A 25,864-nucleotide genomic window follows, 5' to 3' on the forward strand; every position below is an offset into this window, starting at 1 on the left:
AATTTAGACCACGTGTCTAAAAGTTGTATTAGAGAAACCGAACTTGCGTTTCCTTTTTCCGCTGGTATGTCTTGTTGGAAATTTAGAACTTGAGTTTTTCATACATATTATATCAGTAACTTGCATACTTTTCATAGTAGTAGTTAGTAATTGCAACACAGTTTACAAGTATTAAAAAGTTTAGTACATTGATAATATGATATAAATATTTCCAAATGCATAACTTTATTAAGAAATGTAGAACTCTTGGCCATACTGCAACATGTATGTTTCCAGACTCCACGACGTGGACGTGGTTCTACTTGGAGCCCAAAATTTGAAATATGAATACGTATCTGTGCTGTGTTTGACTTGCCGTACATACGTGCACTAAAACAATATACTTTTGTAGATCATGACACAGATAAATATTTCGGTTTATCAAACAACACAATTGTATTTTTTTTTTTTTTTTTTTCTTTTTACATTTTTTATCTTTAATATACTAAAAAGATCACAATATACTGTAGGATCTACAAAACATTAACAAATAACCGCGTTCTGTATTACAATTACAAAGCCTATTTTCCGGATACCGTCATATAGAGGAATAGAAACCGTTCAGTTTTATTTAGAAATATAAAATATCTATTATCAGTTGAATGACATTATTCTACCACTTATACAAGCAATGTATGACAGCCCAAGCAAAGCAGGATACGTATCGGAATTAATCATCTAATTAATTAATTTTGATGTCACGCCTAAAGGTGATTTTAAATAAAAACCCAAAGTAAAAAAAAACGAACTTTCGTAGGCATTTAGAAACATGGAAAACATCGCCTACAACAATAAACCATATGTGACAACGACGTTCAATGTTGAATGGTTCACTGAAATATGAAGGATAAGTGCATACCAATATGACAGTGATGTAAATGCAATTCATTAATATGGTGTTTGCCACACCTTATTGAAATAGAATAAACTGATTTGATGTACGATTATAACTAATATAGGCATAGAATATCAACTCGTCTTCGTCATCATGATAAATTGACAAAAGTTGTCACGAAATATCAATTTTCGTGCTAATTTAAATGTTGCAGTTTTAAATCAAAACATGACGCCTTGGATAATCAAACATATTTGGTACTACATGTATTAATAAAGTGAGCATCTGAACCAACTATGGCTTTGACTCGATTATAACCTGACCTCGATTATAACCTGACCTCGATTATTACCTGACCTCGATTATTACCTGACCTCGATGATTACCTGACCTCGATTATTACCTGACCTCGATGATTACCTGACCTCGATTATTACCTGACCTCGATGATTACCTGACCTCGATTATTACCTGTACAGACGTCGTTACTAACCGACCAATACAATAGTACCGCGTCAGCTTCCATCTCTTCATGCTTTTCATATTGGCGTATACACGTTTTCTACAAGACTCGACTTCACATATCCGTGCTATTTGAAAAGGTTTTCAACGATGGGATCAGGAAAAAACATAATATCAAAGGAAAATACACTTGTATGGCTTAATAAACATGGTATTAATATAAAGTGATTCAATTCATTAATGGTCAAGCATCATACAGTACATATCTCAACGTATAAGTAATATTATATATCACATCAGGGACGTATTATAAAGTATCATTAATGATATATGTCATAATTTAGTACAAATCACAACATATCACGATATCTATATATATATATATATATGACATCATACAGTAATGTCATATCAAAGCGTATCATTAGAATTATTAACGCTATCAAGATATATATGTATTTGACATCACAAAACTATACAGACAATACAGGACAAACAATTCACACTCTCAAACAAATGCAGGACATCATTAAATAAAGGACATCACAAAGACAAGACAGACGGCACAAGACAAATAGGACTGATCAAGAATAACGTGTGAAGTACATGTATGTTTATTTTACTGTCTGGATGTGTTCATGGTTTTTACGGTCAGAATGTAAATATTGATGTGTATCTGTTACATACCATATACAGTCATCGTCATGTTTATATTGTCAGATTTGCGGCAAAAGAAAAATATTAATTAGATTGTTGTCTCATCAGATATCACAGACATGTTGTAATTAGGTCGATGTTTGTTTCCTTGTTTCATGTTGACGTTAAATTGCTTCGGCCGTCAAAAAAAAAAAAAAAAGTGTCCAGGAAATGTTAACAGTGGAAATCCAAAACAGGATGTCATCCATATGTTTCTCGACCTGTCAAAACTAAAATGTATATGGCACAAAAAGGAAATAAAATGAGAACATATATAGTACTCTAGCGAAACATTGATATATTGCTAAAAATTCAGCACGTTAAAACCATCATCCTCTGACAAGGTCAGGTTAAAATTGTAAATATTGCTTTATTTTGCTTTTCCATAGTCAAAGTTAATGTGATTTTAACAGGAGAAGCTTTCATGTTCTGTAGTAAGTGTTTAAAATGATATAACAATGATACCTAGATGTAGGAAGATGCAGATATATGTTAAGTTACCTATGGGTTCCGAGCAGGAAACACCCCCTCTTCCAAACCGGTAGTCACAGTAGGAAGAAACATTACTGAATGTACATTCATAGATGCTCGATTCTGTCCCTGAACAGTTTATACGTATCTTCAACGTCAAATCTTCTGGTGATTCCCACTGGTATCTTTGGAAGTATTTAGCGGTTCCATTCCTAAACAAAACAAAATATGTGGATTTAAGATATTACAAAAATGAAGAAATGTTAAGAAATGATATAAGCAATCAATTAATGGTACGTAACGTGATCTTGGAATTGTAAGTCGTTCTTTTCATGTTTCTATACCTGAAACCAAGCATCCGACATACGATTTTCGCTTCAGTGTCTCCCCAGTTCCTACCACACACCGTCACACGCTGGTCTCCATACACAACCTCAACGGCACCAGATGATCTGACATCAACGTCGACCAGGTGCAGAGATTCTTGTTCGTTCAAACCTAGTAAAAAATAAAGTACGAGTTATTGTATATATCGGCATGGCCAGGCAGTCAGGAATGGCAATACGTTATATAGTACACTCATGTATATGTATCTACATATAAACAAGCAATCCTATTTACAAACACGAATTCAATTTTTTACACCCATAGCTTCTTTTTAATTATTTCCCTGTAGATCGCAAAAGTGAGGTATAAATGTTGGACGCCATCCTTGCGTGGATCCGTCCATCAACTGATCTCTACAAAAATTGATGAATATAATCAGGTAAGTGCCCTTCTTATGTCTTATGCTCGAAGCGATATTTTCCTTTTGCTTTTTCTCAGTAAATTTGGATAAAATGATCAGAAATACTAACTTTTTTCCCTACAACTGGTCAGTTAAAATGTATGAAACGTTTTACACAAACTACACTAATGACCTAGTTGTGCCATTTGATATTTGCGAGATCTTTTGTTTGGTTTGTCTCTGTTACCATGAAAAAAGTGATCAGAAATATTGAATTAAATACACATCCAAATCGTTTCAAATTTTATTTTCATTGATTGATGTTACAATGAGAACAAAATGATTGTTTCATATAATTTTCTTCTTGTCATATAGTTTCTGTTGTGAAGGGAAATTGACATTAAGTCCGTTCCGAGTCTTCTGATGACTGTATCTATATATAAGTACCGAACTCTTAATTCAGAAAACATTACTGAAACTGTTTGTTTTTAATCAAGGTCATCTTAGTTTCAAGTGACCTATTCAAATAATGTTTTTACGTCGATGCGCGTCAGTTAAAAAAATACACTTACCACTTCTAAACTCTTAAACCAATTTCAATGTATTTTTGCAGAAACCTTCTATGGCAGAATCTCAACCAAAACTGTAAATTGAATTGGTGAGGACTATCATTAAATCACAAATTGCTTTCTTTTTAAATGTCGCCTTGTAAACATACCTTGCGTATTATTGTAGCAAAGGGCAGTAGCTATGCCTAAATCATACGATATCTGGTCCCTGCCGTCGATTGGACAGTCGGCAAAATTTGTTTCTGTGCCTGTACACCGTCTTTTCATCCATCGTGGAATTGTGCTGTATTTTATTTCTGAACCGCCGTATGAAATCCCGTGTCTGAAATACAAACAACATATTGTAGGTACACCTTTTCCAAAACAGCTTATGCGAATTCATTGTTATTGAATTTCAAAATATCGTTATTAACGTTTTAACGTTGTTCTTAACTGAAGGTTACATTTGCATGGATGTAAAACGGTTACCCCTTCCCATATTTCTATGAATTATGAATTGCTAATAATTATCTTGACTTTTTATTCTGATTTTTTGCAGCAACTTGGAATGATACTTTCATGATATCTGTGAAGCATTAAGTTGCAATTAAGTAGATATTGATGTTGAGAAAATTTAAAGAGGGCGAGGACAATATTGTACATTGTATACTGATCGCGATTTGGTTATATAAATCAATAACAATAGTTGATAATAGTACGATGTACCTGTAACCAAGCGTCCTACATACAACTTCAGCCTCGTTGCCGTAAAAGCCGTCATATGGTACACCTCCCCAAATACTACTATAATGTACTTCGATATGGCCATATCCATCTGATTTGCCGTTCACTATTCGAACTTCCATTGGTGAGGTATCTAATTGAGGAGCGTACATGAAATACAGTGATTAAGATGAATCATAAAATATTAAAACAAAACATGTATAATGGAATTTCTCTGATGCATTGTAACATTTTATTTATCCTAATATCTACCTTAAAACACCACCTTTATGTATAGCAATGACAGTTTTCTTATACTTCTGCTTAACGCTAGATATTTTGGGAGTGGGGACGATTTGTTGTCAAAGATTAGTTTGACTGAGTAGGGTGTCCTGTTGGGTGTCTTCGGAAGAGTAATTCAGTGAGGTAGCACTATAAAGTCGACATCAGTTCCGCGCTATCACATGGGGACAAACACGAACATACCACAGCCTCCCAAAACACTCACTCACCACACGCATGCACCTCCCACATATGGGAGGTTGCCCTTAAATAACCTTAACTGTTAATCTTGTTACACAATGTTAACCAAATGAAACTATATCTTGTAATGTTAGTTTTCGCAATTTTTAAACGTCGCCTTTACAATCTAAATACCAGCGAACCTATCGAAAGTATACATCTAGTGATTCTAATAACAAATGTATACTACGTACCTTCGTTGTAACAGAAAACATATGCAGGCTGCTTGTAATTAAAACAGTTGCTAACTCCCCATCCGTCAAACGGACAGTCTGCCAGGCTGGTCTCCGTACCAATACACTGTACATTTCCCATCCATATAAGGCCTGGGTCAGTCTCATTACCAAACCATTCATACCAGACGGAATCAAGTGTATAACGCTGACTAGTTATAGTCCCGTTACTGTCAAAAGAGTTATATACATTGTATTGTACTATTTAGTCATTGGGCTTGAGGAAATTAGTTCCTCTGGACATTGGTATCATATGAGACATGTGATAATACAACGGCAGGCCTTCATTACACGTACACTTATGTTAGGATGCTGTGGTCTTTTACGTAAATCTTTGTTGAAATTATGACCGCTTTTCGAAAACCTTAATATTTCATACATACGTGTTACGCTTTGTAGCATAAAGCAATTCTTACGTATATCCAAGCATTCTGCAAGCAACATTTGCATCGTTGTAATTCCATCCATATTCACAGACTCCGCCCCATTGGCCATTGTGGTACACTCCGAGTCGGCCACTGTTGTTGTACAGCCCGTTTTCTAGGCGTAAAGCGAAAGGTGTTTCTGTTGTCGGAGTCATAGGCGAAACTATTAAAACAAACACAATACAAATAAAACCCTTTTACTTTCATTAAAATGTTATTGACGTTTCAAATCAGGATAAAAATCAGTAATCTAAAAATGTGATGTCCACTGTCCAGTGGTCCTTTCACCTAAACTTGCATCGTGCCGTTAATGAAGCATACGACGCTTACTGTTCCGAAACCTGTTACGGTTTTTTTTCATGAATATCCTTGTAAAGCCATCTTTAGTTATAGATTCTCCCCATTTAATCTATTTTGAGTTAGTATTACGACTTAAATGTGATCTATTCTTTTCTACGAATGGTTAAGAAAGTGCAGCCTTGGGATTGATCAAACACTTACTTACTATATAATTATCATTACATTTTCTTGTTATCTAATTTTCTCCTTTTAGCATTTTTACAGAACATGGGGACAGCATGTAAAATTCTACACCCTGTATACATGGCGATTAGATTTTTGAATTCAAAAATGAAAATAGAAATATGTCTTTGGCGGTGATACTCCCAATGAAAAGTCGATAATTGTGTTCATCATTATTGATTTTTTTGACATAATTAAGGCTTCTGATTGGTCAAAATTGATATTAGTTACCTACCGCTTATTCTATTGTTCTATTTTATTTTTGGTGGCGTTTTTATCTCCATGCAGACGGATTGAGGTTACATGGTAAAAGTTTACATAATACGTTACCTGAGCTGTCCGCCAATGCTATAGGTTCCGAGCAGTTAACTCCGCCTCTGCCATACTGGTAGTTGCAATAAGATTGAACGTCGCTAAATGTACACTCGTAGATACTCGATTCCGTTCCTGTACAGCTTATATGTACTTTCGGTATAATGTCCTCTACAGAATCCCATGGGAAGCGTGCATAAATTTGTTCACTTCCGTTCCTGAAAAACATGTCGTTTTACAATAAAAGAAAACTTGCCGATTGTTTTATCTCACCAGACTCGACTGGCAGTCAGTCAACGCCTTCTTTAAATCACCAGTAGTACTGAACCCCTCAATGGATGGTGATGAGATAAGGTCTGAAAGACAGAGGGTGTGCTCCCTTTGGGGCTAAAGGGACCGTATTCAATGGGGGAAAATCAATCGCTACTAGATACCATTCTTAAATGAATCTGAAAGGATGTTGAAGAAATTTGGTCTGGAGCATTATTGTGGCCTTTTGTTATTTCAGGTTTCGACAAAGAGTGATCAAATACAAGAAATACATATAGCATCTTATCTTTTCTCTTATTTCTAAACAACTTTCTGCCAGATGTCTCCCTTGACACTGGCCCACTTTTGGCCTTTAGTTGTGCGTTCGCCCTTGTGATGAAGGCTTTGGATTATGTCCTCTGAAGACATACTAGAATCTATAGAATTGGTAGTTGCTACTCCTGCTTAACGCGTGACATATTAGGAGGGGAACGACTAATTCGCCCATGGCAGTATAATGTGACCGGGTGGGATGTCCTGCTGAGTGGTTTGGGCAGTATGCTGCAGCGAGGTAGCACTATAAATCGGCATCATTTCCGGACTATCGGAAGCAGATAAAACACTGACATACCGTACTCTTACAAATAATATACATAAATTCACTACACGCATGCATAGGAGGTCGTCCTTAAATGACCTCAGCTGTTGACAAAACGTTAGACAATGCTAAACCAGAACGAACCCAAAATCACTAGTCACTATTTACTGACAACTGGCAAACCAGTTGTCCTACTTCCAAATATATTCCCTTCATATAGGGCGTAAGAACTGTACCTCTGGCCCCGTTCCATGATCGGAAGAGACTTTACAGGCTGTCAGAGATTAATAAAGCTACTACATTTGGGATCTTATATTATGTTCTTTCTAAAAAATAAAAAGATATCCCATGGCTTAAATACATTGAAAAAAATACCTGATTATTGTTTCATGACAATCGGATGTTTGAGGTATAAAACAAAATTAAAATTGAAAACAAGTTCAAATTTCATCAAAAGCGTGGCTAATAATTGGAAATATATATATCAGAGGGGACAACTGGTTCGCCCGTTACCAGTATAATTGAACGGGTATTGTGTCTTCGAAAGTATCCTTCAGTGAAGTACCACCATAAAGTCGATATCAGTTTCTCGCTGACCCACACAACACCTCAACCGATAACATTATAATTGTATCGATATCAGTTTCTCGCTGACCCACACAACACCTCAACCGATAACATTATAATTGTATCGAGCAAACCAGTCGTCCCATTCCCAAAATAGCTGAGTGATAAGCAGGGGTATCTATTTTTTCACTTACATTAGGTTTGACTCAGATAATCTATAAGTGATGATACTATAAAGGGTCCATCATTGGCTCAATATTTGTAGATATCGTCTTGATGTCCTGTGTTATTAATTTGATACAACACAATACTAAACCAAGCAAAGGCCAGAAAAGGAAACGAGATTGGAAGGATGATCTTAGCACATTTTACCTGTATCCAAGCATCTGACAAACAATATTGGCTTCAGTACTGCCCCAGTTTTCCCCACACACCATCATCCACTCCCCGCCGTACATAATCTCTACAGCCCCAATGGAATTCGACACGCCATCCCTAAGGCGAACTCCTTGCTGCTCGTCAGTGGCTACATGTGGAATCAAGGAAAAATAGAAACTCATATTTGACAAAGTGATTGATTCTGTTACTAAGCATAAAAAATCTTAACATTGTCCAAATCAAATAGTTAATTTAGGCAATGAAAATATGGACATTTTTGCATCTTAAAACAAAGAGTAAAATATAGTTATAATTCATTACATGCTTTTCATCCTTAACATTCCTACAAATGTTCAGTTAAATGACAGTTTGTGTTTTTCACTGCTATATTTCGGAGCCGATCTAAAAAATAACAATTGTTCAGGACCTCCTAAGAATCAGTTCAGGTAAGTTTGAGCTGAATCCCTATTGTGGAATATAAAAAAAAACGTTTGAAAAGTTTACGGACAGAGCATGACAATGGACAAAACATGATGGCTACAGATCATCCTGGCACTTTTTGTAATATGACCGAAATATGCTCTGACGACGCATATCATACAAAATTCTGAAGTCATGAGCTATGACAAAGCAGTTATATAGAGCGCGAATTCACTTGCGATAGTGCTCAACTATAGAACACAATGTATTTTACAACCTAAACTTCCGTCAAGTTGAGGATTTGGACTTAGAAAATGACGGATATTGTCTATTTACCATATAACAATACAATACATATCAAATTACTTTTATTTTGATACTCACCCAATAATTCGTTATAACAAAGGGCAGTTGCTATCCCCAAAGAAGATGTTATTTGTCCCCATCCCCCGAAGGTACAGTTTGCGATATTTGTCTCGTTACCATTGCAATCAAGGTAGTCCATCCATATTGGTAGTTTAGTGAAAGATATCGTTGAACCCCCATAGGATATCCCATGGCTGAAATATTTTGAAAAGCAATCTTTATGTTATTGTTTGATAATAACTGGATGTTTAGGTAACCGACATTCAAAACAAACAAAATGTACAAAAGTGAAAGCAAAATAAGTTTACAATAATGCCATCAAAATGCTGCTTTGGAGAAACATATACATACATTTGAGAAGTTTTATGGAACAGCCCATAGAACCCTTTCGCAAGTCGACGGAGCAGAATATCACAACAGCATGTATAAAACTTAGCAAGATTTAAAAGGAATGGTATACTTGGTTATATAAAAATCAACAGAAGAATGAGAGGACAGCTCCCTGATATAATAATTATTGGCAGGCGCATCAAAGCAAAAAAATATTAAAAGACGAATTGGAGGACAATTATTGACACTAATAGACAAGCGTGCCAAAACTATAACACCCAATGATACAAATGGGAATGCGTGGCCATCATTTTAATTGAAACGAGTAATAAGTACAACTTCATAGCCTTAAATTTACCTGTATCCAAGCATCCTGCATACAACTTCAGCCTCGCTGCTGTAAAAGCCGTCCCAGGCTACACTTCCCCAGTAACTACTGTAATGGACCTCAACATGTCCACTGGCGTCATATGTACCGCCCACTAACCGAACTTCTACGTCGCTGCCATCTGAATGTAAAGTATCGCAAATGACTTCTAACTAAGAGTTTGATGGAGGCTGTGGGTTCTCTCTCCCGGCCGAGACATTACAGTCTGGAAAATGGTAGCTATTACTTTCAACGTTTCGTATTTGGAAGTGACGACTGTTGGTAGTTGGTAGTGTCTTCAGCAGTATACTTCAGTGAGGTAGCACTGTCGTAAGAGGCCAACACTAACATACCGAAGCCTCCCAAAACACAGCCACTCACCACACATGCAGCTCGCACGCGCACGCGCACGGGGGGTGAGGGGCGTTCTTAAATGAATGGCCATAGTTGGCGAACGGACATTAAACTGTACAAAACCAAACAAAACCTTCAGTGGAAACGAGAAGACACGCTTGTATGTTATGGATATGACATTTGTCGTATTCATTCTATAGAATCATGACAAACACAGAATTCATTTTTCACAAAGCACCCTACTCGTTGGTATCACATGGTATGAGTAACCGTTTGTCGTTTTAAACTGTACCACTTCTTTATTTTTTTTTTTTTTTTTTTTTTTACATATTTCGTTTGTGTGATGTTGTTTCGTTTTATAAGCTATCTGTTTCAGTCACGTTTTAAGGTCCTAATTACCTTAATTAAATTGTTCGTGGGCCGCTAAGAATATATTAACTAGCTTACCTTACTCGTTGAAATGTTTAAATAACTGTTTAATTTAATCGACACTTTTCAAACCAAAACCTGTCTTTGTTCTTGTTTCCTTTTCTATAGAAATGTGAGAGCAACGATGGGTAGAAGTTATTAGTACAATGTGACTGGATGGGTTATCGGTCGGTGTGATGACACTGTAGATATCGTCCTTAAATAACAACAATCGTTGTGAGGGTGCGAACCCCAAAATAAACGAACAATAACTCTTTAATAATTAAAACAAATCAATTGACAATTTTGTTAACTAAATCAAATTTGATATTGATGGTTTCGGAAATAACGTATATGATGTGCCCTGAACATGTATATACAAATATTACCTTCATCATAACAGAAAACATAGGCCCTGCCGTAGTACTGAGGACAGGTAGTGTTGCCGAATCCTCCAAACGGGCACTCTAAAAGACTGTTTTCTGTGCCGTTACACTGTGCACCATTCATCCATACAAGGCTCGGTTCCGTCTGATTCCCAAACCATTCATACCAGGCAGAATCCTGTGTGGCATATCGTTTAACTGCAGTCCCTTTCCTGTTGATAATACCATCAATATTTTGAAACGACTAAAACGGTAAAACATTGCATCACAAACGATACAATACCTCCTCGCGTGCCAACATCAACCTGTTCGAGGCATTATAATACTTGACCAAAATAGGAAGTTTCTATTAATTTTGTTTATTCAGACAAAAGGCATGTTAAAATTAAAACCATCACACATTAGATACATAGCAATAACTTATCGCAGATTTCCTTCAAATAAATGTAGTATAGATATTAAATATTCTATCATTAATCTATTAATGTGCCTAATTTGGATCGATATCAAATACATAGAAAAGAATGGGGGATATACTACACTGTATAAAATTTCGTTTCAGTTTTAAAAAGAGTTCCGTAATATAACCAGATGTTGCCTTTGGCCACGGATTACCCTTTGTATAACAGACTTCTTTCCAATGGGAAATTTAAAGGTGATCTTCCGGTTGAGATATTGCGGTTATCAGAGAACATGGTGGCATTTTAAAAATGAAAATATCACTGTTGTTGTTTATTAGTGTCGGTGGCCTTCCTTGGGCTGGTTTTTATTTAAAGAATTACATACTCCTTATTACTATTTTTAGACGATATATTTTATACTATTCCGAGTTACTTAAGCACATAATAACGAATGGGCTGCAATAGGAAGATGTATTTTTTATCTTAAGAAAATTTCGTTTAAGGTAGACCGACCCTTCGGGTTTCCTCTGATAGATCTCCTTAATTTTATTTTCATTTCAATATTAATTATGCTCTTATCACAAAAAGCACATAAAAAACATATGTCACCACGTTCGTTTTACTACCAGGACCACATAAAGATACGTATTTATTAATAGCTGAACCATATTTTTAAGGACTTTGGTAGATTTTATCTTTCCCCGATAATATTCACCTCAAGCATAAAAAGAAGTTTATATCTTATTTATATCATCAGTATGAGCAATATCATTCATAGTTATTAAAAAAGAGAAGATTCTTTGGGTGGTTAACAAAATATGGCTATTTTTATACGAAAAACATGTTATTTTTAGTGAAAAATTGATTTGAAAAAATACACGTTTATTTTTTTCCTGAAAAAATGAACAGAAAAATGACCCCCTTTTTTTTGCTTAATTAAAAATTTTATATGTATGCTTTAAAAAAAAAAAAAAAAATAACACCTCACCATATTACTTTTCACACTATGACCGTTTACTTTGCTGGTGCCCCAAAACTTTTGCTTCAAGTATGGCTCAAATTACCAAATTAGAGCAGTTATTTTGGAATCTGAGATTGATGAATTTTTTTGTTAAATCTTTACCATTTTCTTTCATAAATTATATTGTAATCTATGTTACTGGTGCTTTCTTTTTTTTTTTTTTTTAAAGAATTTTTTATGTTTGATTTCCCAAACGCAATTAACATTTTCCGGATATTTTCCTCTTTTCTGGATGAAAATTAGAACATTACACTAACGGTCCTTCAGACGCTTGCTTCTAATACGCCATTTCAAACGAAGCGTATCGGTGATACAGAATGCCAGAACATGCACAATATATGAGCTTCATTTGCAGCGCTAACCAATGTTACTCGAGTGTCAAGTGTCGAGCAATCCAACCTATGCGATAATGTAATTTGAATGAAGGCAAAGCCTTAGAAGAGCGCAGCTATGACAGTAATCACTCACCGTAACATGTATATACTACCACATTTTCAGATTTTAGAATTTAGGGCGGGGGGGTTAATTTCCTCACAGGACACTCATTAGGCACACCCATTCCCCACAGGTCACTCATTAGGTGGACCGGTTAATTTAAAAGAATGACACACAAAAAATGCTACAAACTAGGCCAAAATACAATATGTGATTATACCCCCCTTTTCAAAAAATCTAAATCTAAACATGTAAACACATTGTAACATAAACTATGTATTACATCTAAACATCTATACATGAAAGTATATATGAAAATTCCTTAGACAGTATGTCTACAGAAAATTGAAATCCCATAGCCCAAGTCATCTTTCCATAGACCCATTTTGTAAACATATTGTTGAAAAGTAGCATTACTGTCACGCAAACGCTTGCATCATCCAGTAATAAGACGCTATTATGGGTTAAAAAACCTCTATTTTAAGCTCTGATTACACATCATTTGTCAGAAAATATTGGAATGTTGTTTACATGAATTGTAATGTATGTCAGGACTCAAACTTTTCATAGCCATTGGGGCCAACACTAAGAAATTTTTTTCATAGACCGACCAGGTTTTCTATAGCCTCTGGCCATCGGACCACCTTTACTTTCGAACACTGTGACAGAATTGTTTATTGTTTGTCCTGATGTGAATTTCATTGTCTTTACTTTGCATTGTTGGATTCCAAATGATCGTGCACTTAGTAATGGCATCAGTATTCTACTGCCATATTTCTTTGCTACTAACAACGTAAAAGGGCAGACGATACAACAATATTTTCATGATATATATAACAGGAAAGCGAATTTAGTGCCTCCACAAGGGGTTGAACCCGCGACCCTCTGCTTACTGCTCCGTCGCTCTACCGACTGACTAAATGGAAATTCCCCCACCTGAAATCACTATGTACCCTATTTACAATTAAAACCTGCCTCACTATTCCTCACTTTTCAAACGAGTTCGCCCCGAACACACATTAACCCAGGTTTTATCCCCAACGAAGCCTCACAATTTCATATAGCTTGCACTTGGAATGGTCAACCGATGTAACAGAAAAGCAAGTAGTGTGCCTCCACCGTCATCGAACCGCGACCCCAGGCTTTACTCACCGGGTTCAATCGTACTGACCGGGCGCCGGTGCTTACACCTGGGCATCGATGAATTTTACACCCGGGCAACGATAATTTCTATAGAAAATGAACCCCGAAGACGGGATCGGAAGAACGGTTGGGATATTTTTTCTCTTTTTTGATGTGATAATGATGTCCTTCAAGGAAAATAACCCGACCACGGAACAAAATGATAAATTGGCTATAACTTGCAAGGATAACTGACAGGAAAAACACCTCTCATTTTTTGCTAATTCGCCCACATTGTAGGCGGGTATGACCAAATTATGCCGCAATCCACGAATTATGCAACATATACAGCAAAATCCGCAATCGAAATGACTGTAAATCTCACAGTTTATCGGAATTATATATTTTGACATTGTCAAGTCTTATTGGATTGATTGGTAATAGTTAAATAGGAAAATTAAACATTTCCGTATTTTACACCCGTGGCAACGAAGACGCTCTTAAGCTTAACACCCGGGCGCCGCAATTTGCTGACATGGTAGTGATGTAGAAATTACCAAAGTTGGCCTTTTGATGGTTTTTGTTTATGTATTTTTTGCATTTATGCAACTCGTTACAAATCATTCACGGACATGCCTCTTTAAACGGTCCGAATTTGTGCTTGTCAATCCGTCATCCGTTTTTGTTATGATCTATTTATAAAACTGCTCGAACCTGGTAGAGAGCTCCCCATGGAACCGTGAAATCTCCAGCCTAGACCACAGGCGCTTGCATAGAAAATGTTATTTTCATTTTTTTTTTTATATTTCAGTGGTATGTGTAATCTGTTAAGTACAAGGTTGGCAACAGCGCCACGAGCGAAACGGCACCCCATCTCACTTCAATCGACTATTGTAACAATTCGTATTGAGTGGCACGGTAGGTTAAAGATGAATGTTTTCTGATGACGGTCGCATATAGTGTGCGCCGTGTCAGTTTGAATAAATAATGCACATGCTGTTAGAGCATCGTCCAAAGTCCCCACCTCCACTATGCGTCGGCCCGTGCGCCATGAAGTGTCCTCTTGTTCTACATTGCCATAAATTGGAGATGTGCTAACCTCTTCCTGACTTGATATAAATTGTCTCCGCCGAGAGTGTAACTAACGTTATATGGTCGTTACACATTGGCACATTATGTGATACATCGCTGTCCTTGTTTTCAATGGACCATCTTTAATTTATGTTCTCACTTCATTGAAAGCATAAGCCTTACCTAGTCTTTTAGTTTTACAAAACTGACCCCTTTACCTCTTGACCACATCGTGCTGTAGACCAAAACATTTATCTCCCAGCTGACTTGAAAATTAAACCAGATGTAACTATTCGTGAATATAATCAAGGGCCCGGATCGCCGGATCGCCGGACTCATGTCTGTGACGTCACAGAAGGGTCGGTCTACCTTAATATAAAAGAGTGTGTTCTTACTCAAAATCCTTCATTTTTTTACCTCGTGTATCAAAATTATTCAAAACTGTATTTTCTTGCATTGCATGTATCATATCTGACATGTATCATATCTGACAAATCTGACATGTATCATATCAGACATGTATCATATCTGACATGTATCATATCAGACATGTATCATATCTGACATGTATTAAATCTGACATGTATCATATCTGACATGTATCAAATCTGACATGTATCAAATCTGACATGTATCATATCTGACATGTATCATTTACATGTATCATATCTGACATGTATCATATCTGACATGTATCATATCTGGCATGTATCATATCTGACATGTATCATATCTATCATATCTGACATGTATCATATCAGACATGTATCATATCAGACATGTATCATATCTGACATGTATCATATCTGACATGTATCATATCTGACATGTATATCTGACATGTATCATTTACATGTATCATATCTGACATGTATCATATCTGACATGTATCATATCTGACATGTATATCTGACATGTATCATTTACATGTATCATATCTGACATGTATCATATCTGACATGTATCAAATCTGACATGTATCATATCTGACATGTATCATATCAGACATGTATCATATCAGACATGTATCATATCAGACATGTATCATATCTGACATGTATCATATCAGACATGTATCATATCAGACATGTATCATATCTGACATGTATCATATCTGACATGTATCATATCTGGCATGTATCATATCTGACATGTATCATATCAGACATGTATCATATCAGACATGTATCATATCTGACATGTATCATATCTGACATGTATCATATCAGACATGTATCATATCTGACATGTATCATATCTGACATGTATCATATCTGGCATGTATCATATCTGACATGTATCATATCTGACATGTATCATATCAGACATGTATCAAATCTGACATGTATCATATCAGACATGTATCATATCTGACATGTATCAAATCTGACATGTATCAAATCTGACATGTATCATATCTGACATGTATATCTGACATGTATCATATCAGACATGTATCATATCTGACATGTATCGTATCTGACATGTATCATATCTGACATGTATCATATATGACATGTATCATATCTGACATGGATCATATCTGACATGTATCATATCTGACATGTATCATATCAGACATGTATCATATCTGACATGTATCATATCTGACATGTATCATATCTGACATGTATCATATCTGACATGTATATCTGACATGTATCATTTACATGTATCATATCTGACATGTATCATATCTGACATGTATCATATCTGACATGTATATCTGACATGTATCATTTACATGTATCATATCTGACATGTATCATATCTGACATGTATCAAATCTGACATGTATCATATCTGACATGTATCATATCAGACATGTATCATATCAAACATGTATCATATCTGACATGTATCATATCAGACATGTATCATATCAGACATGTATCATATCTGACATGTATCATATCTGACATGTATCATATCTGGCATGTATCATATCTGACATGTATCATATCAGACATGTATCATATCAGACATGTATCATATCTGACATGTATCATATCTGACATGTATCATATCTGACATGTATATCTGACATGTATCATTTACATGTATCATATCTGACATGTATCATATCTGACATGTATCATATCTGACATGTATATCTGACATGTATCATTTACATGTATCATATTTGACATGTATCATATCTGACATGTATCAAATCTGACATGTATCATATCTGACATGTATCATATCAGACATGTATCATATCAAACATGTATCATATCTGACATGTATCATATCAGACATGTATCATATCAGACATGTATCATATCTGACATGTATCATATCTGACATGTATCATATCTGGCATGTATCATATCTGACATGTATCATATCAGACATGTATCATATCAGACATGTATCATATCTGACATGTATCATATCTGACATGTATCATATCAGACATGTATCATATCTGACATGTATCATATCTGACATGTATCATATCTGGCATGTATCATATCTGACATGTATCATATCTGACATGTATCATATCAGACATGTATCAAATCTGACATGTATCATATCAGACATGTATCATATCTGACATGTATCAAATCTGACATGTATCAAATCTGACATGTATCATATCTGACATGTATCATATCTGACATGTATCATATCTGACATGTATATCTGACATGTATCATATCAGACATGTATCATATCTGACATGTATCGTATCTGACATGTATCATATCTGACATGTATCATATATGACATGTATCATATCTGACATGGATCATATCTGACATGTATCATATCTGACATGTATCATATCAGACATGTATCATATCTGACATGTATCATATCAGACATGTATCATATCTGACATGTATCATATCTGACATGTATCATATCTGACATGTATCATATCTGACATGTATCATATCTGACATGTATCATATCAGACATGTATCATATCTGACATGTATCATATCTGACATGTATCATATCTGGCATGTATCATATCTGACATGTATCATATCTGGCATGTATCATATCTGACATGTATCATATCTGACATGTATCATATATGACATGTATCATATCTGACATGTATCATATCTGGCATGTATCATATCTGACATGTATCATATCAGACATGTATCATATCAGACATGTATCATATCTGACATGTATCATATCTGACATGTATCATATCAGACATGTATCATATCTGACATGTATCATATCTGGCATGTATCATATCTGACATGTATCATATCTGACATGTATCATATCTGACATGTATCATATCAGACATGTATCAAATCTGACATGTATCATATCAGACATGTATCATATCTGACATGTATCATATATGACATGTATCATATATGACATGTATCATATATGACATGTATCATATCTGACATGTATCATATCAGACATGTATCATATCTGACATGTATCATATCAGACATGTATCATATCTGACATGTATCATATCTGACATGTATCATATCTGACATGTATCATATCTGACATGTATCATATCTGACATGTATCATATCAGACATGTATCATATCTGACATGTATCATATCTGACATGTATCATATCTGGCATGTATCATATCTGACATGTATCATATCTGGCATGTATCATATCTGACATGTATCATATCTGACATGTATCATATATGACATGTATCATATCTGACATGTATCATATCTGGCATGTATCATATCTGACATGTATCATATCAGACATGTATCATATCAGACATGTATCATATCTGACATGTATCATATCTGACATGTATCATATCAGACATGTATCATATCTGACATGTATCATATCTGGCATGTATCATATCTGACATGTATCATATCTGACATGTATCATATCTGACATGTATCATATCAGACATGTATCAAATCTGACATGTATCATATCAGACATGTATCAAATCTGACATGTATCAAATCTGACATGTATCATATCTGACATGTATCATATCTGACATGTATATCTGACATGTATCATATCAGACATGTATCATATCTGACATGTATGGTATCTGACATGTATCATATCTGACATGTATCATATATGACATGTATCATATCTGACATGGAACATATCTGACATGTATCATATCAGACATGTATCATATCTGACATGTATCATATCTGACATGTATCATATCAGACATGTATCATATCTGACATGTATCATATCTGACATGTATCATATCAGACATGTATCATATCTGACATGTATCATATCTGACATGTATCATATATGACATGTATCATATCTGACATGGATCATATCTGACATGTATCATATCTGACATGTATCATATCAGACATGTATCATATCAGACATGTATCATATCTGACATGTATCATATCAGACATGTATCATATCTGACATGTATCATATCTGACATGTATCATATCTGGCATGTATCATATCTGACATGTATCATTTACATGTATCATATCTGACATGTATCATATCTGACATGTATCAAATCTGACATGTATCAAATCTGACATGTATCATATCTGACATGTATCAAATCTGACATTTATCATATCTGACATGTATCATATCTGACATGTATCATATCAGACATGTATATCTGACATGTATCATATCAGACATGTATCAAATCTGACATGTATCATATCTGACATGTATCATATCTGACATGTATCATATCAGACATGTATCATATCTGACATGTATCATATCTGACATGTATCATATCAGACATGTATCATATCTGACATGTATATCTGACATGTATCATATCAGACATGTATCATATCTGACATGTATCATATCAGACATGTATCATATCTGACATGTATCATATCTGACATGTATCATTTACATGTATCATATCTGACATGTATCATATCTGACATGCTATTGTTTGCATGTTCATGTTCATTTTCCTCAAAATATGAATTGATATTGTAGCATTTACAGTAAACCCCGTCTGCCTGAAGCCTTTACTGATCACATTGACTGTCTCCATATTTCAGCCTCCGTCAGCAAAGTGATAGGCATTGCATACATTGACAATTTCGTCGTTTAAGAATTGTCGATAAAGGTTTGACCGTTTGATTTTGCTTTCCGGTCAACGGCACTGATTATGTCAAATTTTACACCCAAAGAAAAAAAAAGTTTGCTTACGGATAATTTATGGGTCCTCATAGTTTTGTACAGCTGCATATGCTTGATAAAGATGAGGTATTGTTATATAGTTTTGAAAAACTATCATACTTTTGCCTCAGCTCTTAGCAAACAAGTGCTCGTGAGGCTGAATTAGCGACATGTTTAGCCGTCCTAGAAAATCCTTATGTAATAATGGTCAAATTCCATGATAAACATACACATCCAGAATGTCTAACAATACTTGTAAATCCGCAGCACGTTCTGCTAAAACTACCAAATCATCTGCATTAAAGAGTGCTTTAGCCTGTACTTTCATTGATATAAAAACTGAAAAGCAAGAGGGGTAACAAACATTCCTGCTTAACACCGCATCTTACATCAAACCAATCTATACAGAAGCCATTAAGACTTGTGCTGGATTAAGTTCCGCTAATGACTAAGTGGCTCAATATAATATGTAAAAACGTGCATACACATTCAAAGGGGTACTCGTGCCACAGACTGATACACGTTTAACAACTTATTTCTTGTTAGATTTTCATTGCTTGTAATCTTAAATACATTTTTTATTGTTGTTTCTTTGTTATGAAATGAAATAGAGTGGGTGTTAAATTCCATAGAAAACGCATACATATTTGAATCTCACACCTTAATAGTGTTTTTGTGACAGTGGAGGTAGTAGTGTGAATACTAATTAGAGCCCCCGCCCTTTAACGTCTATAGCACAGGAGTGTAATGCATGTACTGTTGTAGTTTTCATTAACTGAAGTCGTCGTCTTTGAGGTTACTTTCAAATACTCACGCCACACATATAAAAGTATTTTATTGAGAAGCTAAATAATATACTCACGTGTATCCAAACATCCTGCAAACAACCGTAGCATCCCTGTAGTCCCACGAAATGCCACAGACCCCGCCCCATTGCCCGTCATGGTAGACTTCCACCCGACCAGTGTTGTTTTGACCATTTGTTAGGCGGACGGGAAAGCTCTGCGCTGTATTGATATTTTAACATTTACCCTATATGTGGTACATTATATGGTGTTAATGGTGTTAATGATGGAAGGCGACTAAACGGGGGGCACTTCCGCATCTGGTGGCTTTAATTCTATTCAGAGGACATTGAAATTACCACGATAGTTCAAACCGGTCCCTATGACACCATTCGATAACTTTATTTCTCTTTCTTACACAGATATATTATTAATCAGTATGCTACATGTATTGTCTTAATTTGTTTTGACTGTCTGTCCTAACGTTACAGGACTCACATTGTGTTACTGCCGATACAACTTATTGTCTTACTAGATATAGGACTCAAAATCAAACCAAATCTTAGACAAATCAACAGAATAATGTAATTCTTACAGACAAATTATTAAGGTGCAAAATCTACGTCCTACATCATACACAAGTAGAAAAAAAACTTTATCAATTGGAGATAATTCATCGAGTTGTAATTATCGTATTTACTGATAGAAAATGATTGTTATTAGACTTACGGTGACATTTACTTTAATGGCTTAGAGTGATTTTGATTGGCTAAGCCCGAATTATTCTGACGTTTTCGTTGTCGATGTAACACCGATATAAAAGTCGGTAATATGAAGTAGTTTGACTATTGTTGGTTTAGCCAGTTGTTGCTAGTAATGTAATTTGACAATTTTGACAGCCTGATTATAATTCTGAACGTACCTGTTGATTCGTGATAGCCATAGACGAAGACTGCAGCTAGCAGGAAGTACGACACCATCTTTCCTACCCTGTCTTTTGTCTGCTGGATTATATATACACCACGGACCTCTCTGACCCGAGACATCTATATTTAGTTACACATTATACAGTGACCTGGAAAGTTTTAAAATCCCTCATTGGCTTCATACAGGTTTAACGTAGAAATTTCTTCGGACCAGTGGATCGCAACGGCTAACAAGAGTATCGTCATCGATGCAGAGCTCCTCTCACTTTGTAAATCACAATACCTCACACTACAATTTGGGAGTGAGTTCACGAATAGAAAACTACATTGCAATACATATATACCGTTATTTCAACAAGAAGAAATATTGGAATATTTAAAGTTAGTATTAACATAGTTTGATTGGGTTTTGCATTGTAGAACGCATTTAAATCATCATTATTGTGGAACATATCTGACTCCGGGAAATGCATGCAATTATAGTAGTTAAATAAAACAGCAACTCTCAAACCAAATATTAGATCCGTGGTACACGTATAAAGGAGTGAACTGATGCCTTTCAACACTTTCACTGAAAAAAATAAAGAAGTCTAAGTAAAAGATTAAAGAAACCATAACCATTCTCACTCTGGGAAAAAAAAAAAAACCTTCACAGCAACCCTGAAACCAAATATAAGAACCCTAGCACAATTATAAAGGAGTTAACTGATGCCTTTCAACTTTTGCACCAAAATCTTAACATTAGATTTGACCTTAAAGGTCTTAGACCAAATGTTTGGGAAAAACAATTCTACTCGGATAGTAATAGTTAACCCCCTCAGCAACCCTCAAACCAAATATTAGAACTCTAGTACAATTATAAAGGAAATTACTGATGCCTTTTAAAACTTTCAGCAAAAACTTAACATTTAGAAACCAAAGGTGACGCCGACGCCGGGTTGACAACATAAATTCCCCTCTAGTCAGGAGGCGAGATGATAATTTACCATCGCCGTCGACATTAAATACTCCACAAATACAAAATACAATAGGTATGACCAGAGACATATATACAGATCTGTATATATGTCTCTGGTATGACTCCCTTTGGCAGCTGTCATGCAGGTAGGACGTAAGAATGGTACCTGCTACCTATATTGCAAAAGGCGACAGAATTCGAGATTTGATCCTTTCTTTTCCTTCTAAACAACTTTATTCTGCCTAATGTCTCCTTTGAAATCGCCTCTTTTTGGCGTTTAGTTGAGCGTTCGCCCATGTTTGGAAGGTTTTTGGTTCTGTTTACTCGTAAGGACAGACAAGAGCATATACAAATGGTAGTTGCCACTCGCTGAATGCTTTTCATTTTTCGGAGTGGGACGGCTGGTTTGCCCGTTGTCAGTATAACGTGTGGTGGATGCATGCCCTGCTGGTGTCGTCAGCGGTATGTTCAGTGAGGTGGCGATATCACAAGCCTGTTGGTGTCATCAGCGGTATGTTCAGTGAGGTGGCGATATCACAAGTCTGTTGGTGTCATCAGCGGTATGTTCAGTGAGGTGGCGATATCACAAGCCTGTTGGTGTCATCAGCGGTATGTTCAGTGAGGTGGCGATATCACAAGCCTGTTGGTGTCATCAGCGGTATGTTCAGTGAGGTGGCGATATCACAAGCCTGTTGGTGTCATCAGCGGTATGTTCAGTGAGGTGGCGATATCACGAGGAGACACACAAATATACTACAGTCCCAAAATACAACTACACTACATCTCGAACACATAGATAGGAGCAGCTTTTTAACTGACTTTTATGTTTGTATTTGTCTTTAACTTGTGTCGTTCGTGTCATCATGATATCTATTTTACAGCTTGTATTAGATGAAATCTTAATATTTTGACACGACAAAACCAACCGGTCCTGGGCGAAGACATCTCGAGCAGGTAATAAAATGTCAGTCATTTTAGGACTGATTATCATATGAATCGCCAATACAGCATCAGATATACGGTTCTAGGTGAAGATATCGCAAGCAGGAAACAAAATGCCATTATTTTTTGTTTAAAATTCAGCAATTTTATCTAAATCTAAACTGGTACTAGCTATCATCGACAAAATCTGGGGAAGGGGTGTGTATATTTTATATAAATGGTGAGCTGTCCATTGGTGGCCCCAATAGAGAATATTAAGAATAATCTGTCAGAATATGTCCAAGTCTGGTATGAGGGCCAGAGGAAACTCGGTCTACTTGGTGTCCAGCTTCACAGTTTGCAATAAGAACTGATTTGCTCGTTGTCAGAATAATGTGGCCGGGTGTATATGTTGCCTTGTCCGGGTGCGACATTATAAAAGCGTCGGTCAGTGACTATATACTATACTGCTGACAGTGTATTACTCGTCGCAAAAACAACAAGATACACATAAAATGGCATCAACTGAATAAACTATTCTAAATACATAAAAATATTATCTAAATAAACAAAAAAACAAATATCTATGAACAAAAATATTATCTAGATATTAAACAAAACTATTTTGTATCAACAAAAACATTATTTAAATAAATGAAAAATATTATTCAAATAGTAAACAAAAATAAATGTAATAATGTCGGCGTCCTAAATAATCCTACAATTGTTTAAGACTGGGAGTTACTTAACCAATTATATTAGGTATATTGATTACCCTATGTATTTATAAGTGTATGGTTTAAAACTATCTACTCTGTCTAATAATGCCTCAATTTTCACAGCTGAAAATGTTGGAATTAATTTGGCTTTAGATGAAATAGAAAACGATATTACTTAAACAATGATCTGCTCGCGATCCTTGCGGGAAGCCTAAAGTATAAACATCGAACGCCCTGGAACAAAATGTAGAGTTTCGCACCAATAAGATGGTAAAGACAGATCGTTTATATTTTTGTGGGTTCCATGTCATGTCAAAATTCCTAGAAAGAGAAATCTGATAGGGCTAAAGCAGCACTAATTCTAAAGCAAAACAACATCAGGCTGTCAAATTCGGATTTTAAACCATTAAACCGGGTAAAATGAACTGACAAGATCATTGTCACTAACGGTAAACACACTACGTGATGTTCAACATAAAGTGGGGAACACGTGTGGTAAAAGTAGAGCAAATCGCCGAGAAGAAGTTGTCTTCTCGCGTTTTTATATAGACCATACATACATATCACCCGAATTTACCAAAGGAAGATCCTTCTTTATCATGCATGCTATCAACCTTTTTACTGTCAAACATTTTATGGTCAAACAGACTCGTGACTTTTTTAAATATACAATTCTGTATTTGATTACATGCGATAGACTATACCATGAAATAATGATATACAATTATCACATGTTTATGAGAACGATGCATGGTTTAACAACCGCAAGTCAGCGGTATCAACCGAGACTGCTGGGGCATACAAAATACTAACTCCACCAAACCATCAGAGATACAATAATGTCTCACAAATCATTATGTGACGTATTCAAGAGAGAATCGCTAAAACGGATTTTAAAGCTTTCATTCATGTTCAAAATGTCTTGTTGGCGTAATTGTCGTGGTTTAAAAATGTGACTAGTATCAATTCAGTTTTAAAACAAGAAATATCTTAAAAAAGATAAACGGCATAGTTTTAATGCTGGTGGTTATAGTGTAAAACTGCTGGTGGAATAAATTAACGAACTAATTAATAAATGCGCAGTTTCAGCACGGATAAATTTTTTTTATGTCAGTTTGTATCATTTTTGGTGATAATAAGACTGCATTTGAATCAGGAATATGATTTTAGTAATGTGTCATTTGAATAGATACATCCACTTATTCAGCTTGCATTCAATCTTAATTTTGTTTCGTCTTTAACTGCATGCATATCTGCATTTTGCATTACCAATCACACTTCATCTTGACCGCCACCATTTCGCGTCATATCCGGGTTCAAAAGAATATTATACGGCTATGCCGAAAAACATAATACAACCGGCGAAGACAAGAATTAGAAAATGATATAAAAGTATATTATTATAGTTAAAAAATAATTTAAAATC

At 35.4% G+C, this 25,864-nt stretch overlaps 1 protein-coding gene across 1 annotated transcript; it reads right to left on the reverse strand.

Moving 5' to 3' along the window:
• Positions 1-1,964: 1,964 nt before the first annotated feature.
• On the reverse strand, positions 1,965-21,909 carry LOC117318213 (scavenger receptor cysteine-rich type 1 protein M160-like). Its single transcript, XM_033873247.1, has 13 exons — positions 21,837-21,909; positions 20,992-21,136; positions 10,942-11,150; positions 9,782-9,932; positions 9,112-9,287; positions 8,302-8,455; positions 6,534-6,733; positions 5,673-5,844; positions 5,218-5,426; positions 4,505-4,655; positions 3,949-4,121; positions 2,848-3,001; positions 1,965-2,715 (listed from the first exon to the last, which is right to left on the reverse strand). The coding sequence occupies exons 1-13, from the start codon at positions 21,892-21,894 to the stop codon at positions 2,475-2,477; spliced, it is 2,193 nt and encodes a 730-aa protein (XP_033729138.1). The 5' UTR covers positions 21,895-21,909; the 3' UTR covers positions 1,965-2,474.
• Between the last annotated feature and the right edge of the window lie 3,955 nt (positions 21,910-25,864).

The sequence above is a fragment of the Pecten maximus genome, chromosome 19 (assembly GCF_902652985.1).
Source record: "Pecten maximus chromosome 19, xPecMax1.1, whole genome shotgun sequence".
In the NCBI taxonomy this organism is placed as follows: domain Eukaryota; kingdom Metazoa; phylum Mollusca; class Bivalvia; order Pectinida; family Pectinidae; genus Pecten; species Pecten maximus.

Bases quoted from the DNA above. Each gene is read 5' to 3' on its own strand.
- LOC117318213 (XM_033873247.1), bottom strand. From the start codon at position 21,894: ATGGTGTCGTACTTCCTGCTAGCTGCAGTCTTCGTCTATGGCTATCAC. The intron at 5,845-6,533 runs GTAACGTATTAT...TTGTTTTAATAG, and splicing joins AGCATTGGCGGACAGCTCAG to TTTCGCCTATGACTCCGACA. The intron at 2,716-2,847 runs GTATAGAAACAT...TGTTTTGTTTAG, and splicing joins TGTCGGATGCTTGGTTTCAG to GAATGGAACCGCTAAATACT.